Source organism: Sardina pilchardus, chromosome 8 (genome assembly GCF_963854185.1).
Source record: "Sardina pilchardus chromosome 8, fSarPil1.1, whole genome shotgun sequence".
NCBI lineage: Eukaryota > Metazoa > Chordata > Actinopteri > Clupeiformes > Clupeidae > Sardina > Sardina pilchardus.
In genome coordinates, this window is record NC_085001.1 from 29,640,171 (window position 1) to 29,642,953 (window position 2,783).

The 2,783-nt window shown below is 50.3% G+C and overlaps 1 protein-coding gene across 1 annotated transcript in view; it reads right to left on the reverse strand.

The window, feature by feature from the left end:
- Positions 1-1,025: 1,025 nt before the first annotated feature.
- Positions 1,026-2,783, reverse strand: part of vgll4l (vestigial like 4 like) — a 10,378-nt gene continuing 8,620 nt past the window's right edge. Inside the window, exon 5 of the mRNA XM_062543541.1 lies at positions 1,026-2,479. Coding sequence (XP_062399525.1) covers positions 2,076-2,479 — 404 coding nt within the window. The 3' untranslated portion in view covers positions 1,026-2,075. The remainder of the gene's footprint in view (positions 2,480-2,783) is intronic.

The window sequence follows — 2,783 nt, forward strand, 5'->3', positions numbered from 1 at the left end:
TGTGTGGGATGAGGGATCAGCTTGCCCAGGCTGAGGTCACAGCAGGAGCTGCTCACACACACACACACACACACACACATACACACACACACACACACACACACACACACACACACACACACACACACACACACACACACACACACACACACACACACACACACACACACACACACACACACACACACACACACACACACACACACACACACATGCACACTCACTCACCAGATGACCTCTATTGTGGACCTGTAGGACCAGGAAGCCCTCAGCTGAAATACAGTAAACTGCAACTAGACTACAGGGAAAGAGGTGGTGGTGGAGAGGAGCTGTTGGATTGGAAAGCCCTCAGCTCACACACACACACACACACACACACACACACACACACACACACACACACACACACACTCCAGCTCAGCCACAGTTGTTCCTCCGGGTGTGGAGGATGGGGTGGTGATGTCACTCCAAACAGCCTGATGTCCAAATGGACACATTCCAGAGAAGAGCTCTGGTTGCATACACACAAACACACACACACACACACACACGTGGGCGCGCATTCTGGTGGCGTGAGTGGTTGTGCAGGTGTAACCTGAGATCCTCACCTGCAAGGCGAATAGATGAGGGCAGGCCTGGCAGAAAGAGAAAGAGAGAGAGCGAGAGAGAGAGAGAGAGAGAGAGAGAGAGATGTGAGAGGAGAACGCTTTGATGTGCTTGTCTGAAAAGGCTTCTCGCCTGTGCGTGCCGATACACATTCAAAGCAAACGCCCAAATGCACACACGCCTGCAGATACACATTCAAAGCTGGCTCACACACACACACACACACACACATACACACACACACACTCACACCTTTTTCTGTCATCTCTCTCCTCTGCTCTACCCTTTTCAGAAGTTTGGTTGACATGGAGGAGTCGAGTGAAGACTGACACCAAAATGCAAATATCTCACACAACACACAAAGATCTCACAGATGTTCAGGAATGCTCAGGAAAGGCACATCAAGCACATACTGATATATAACAAGACTTTTTTTTATTGGAAAACAATGTACAAAAAAACATTTATCATACAGCTGCTGAAATCCATAGGCACTGAAATGGTCTGACAAAACATCTTTGTCTGATTGTATCAGAGAACGTTTGTTCTAACTCTGTCTGTTGCCATGGAACCGAATGGATTCTATTCCAGTGCATTGTGACAAGAGAAATGGAATCACTCATTGAAGGGTGTGTCTGGTAGTGCTGTGTGATACTGCAGGCTTATATACAACATCTTCAGGTAAACCCCAGGAAGAATTACGTACAAAAACCAAGTTCAGAACTAGAGGCAGACTTGAAATGAAAGTGAAATGTTGAAAAGGTTGGTCAACTCAACTCACATTTCTACTATAGCGGTCTACCTCCTCCCCACAGTGTGGGTTATGGAAGGGGGGCGGGGGGTGACGATCAGGAGTTTTGATCCTTTTCTTCTCTTTGAACATAATAATAAATAACACCAAACAGACTTGTCTGGAGAGAACTTCTAAGAGAAGCTACCCAGCAAGCCACCCCCAAAATTGGTCAACGTTAGAGAAGCAAACAGCAAAAACGTGTAGTAAAATATGTGTGTTACGCTATCAGTGCAGTGCTAGCTTCACCATGTTGTACAGTAAAATATGTGTGCTATGCTATCAGTGCAATGCTAGCTTCACCATGTTGAAATGAGGCCCCACGTCCAGTCTCGGGCAGGAAAAGGTCCAGTTCAGGTACAGTATGCTGGACACATCATCTCCTACACACTAAAAACTGCCCGAGTAAGAAATGCTTGTATTTTGAAATGAGGACACGGTGAGATTTATCCCGGCGAGTCTGAAGGAACAGACAGAGTAGGACAGTAGCATATCCGAAGACTGTTAGAGGTCCTCCACAATCCCATCACCCCCTGGGAGACTCCCAGAGTTCCCTGTGCTTTATACAGCTGAAGCCGGGGCCCGAGGCCGGAACATGGCGGAACTTTCCGTCACAAACATCTTCCCTTCTCTTCTCCTCTCCTCTCTTCTCTCGTGCAGCAGAGACGGAGACGGTCGTCTACTTGATGACCCAGAGTGTGTGTGGGCGCGCGTCCGGCCTGGAGGTGCCCCGCGGCCCGTGCCCGTGTGTGTGCGTGCGTGCGTGTGCGAGGGTGGGCAGCACGCGGCGCTGCGCGTGCAGGAAGAGGGGGCTGCCGGGCGGAGAGGCGGAGGAGGAGGATGGAGAGGAAGAGCCACAGGTGGAGGTGGAGGACGAGCCCTTGATCTGGAGCCACTTGTCCCCCAGCGCCTTGGCGAAGTGCTCGTCCACGGACACGCTGCTGGACGGCGAAGTGGACGGCGGGGAGGAGGAGGAGGAGGCAGAGGAGGAAGAGGAGGAGGAAGAGGAGGTCTTGTAGTAGTTGGCCCCCAGGCTGCGCTGGAAGTGCTCCTCAACGCGGTCACAACTGCCCTCCGACACCACTGGACACACACACACAGAAACACAAGAGAGGGGTTTAGATGAATAATGAACTGATAACACACACACACAGGAGAGGGGTTTAGATCAGGGTGACCAGACATCCCCGGTCTCAGGGGACAGTCCCCATTTTTGGTTGCCTGTCCCCGGGAAAATACAGGAAAATTTCAGTCAGATTGATGGTCAAACTGAGATTATGTCCCCGGTTTTGGTCTTGGACATCTGGTCAATTTAGTTTAGATGTAACTCATGTAACACACACACACACACACACACACACACACAAAGACAGCTAGGAGAGGGGTA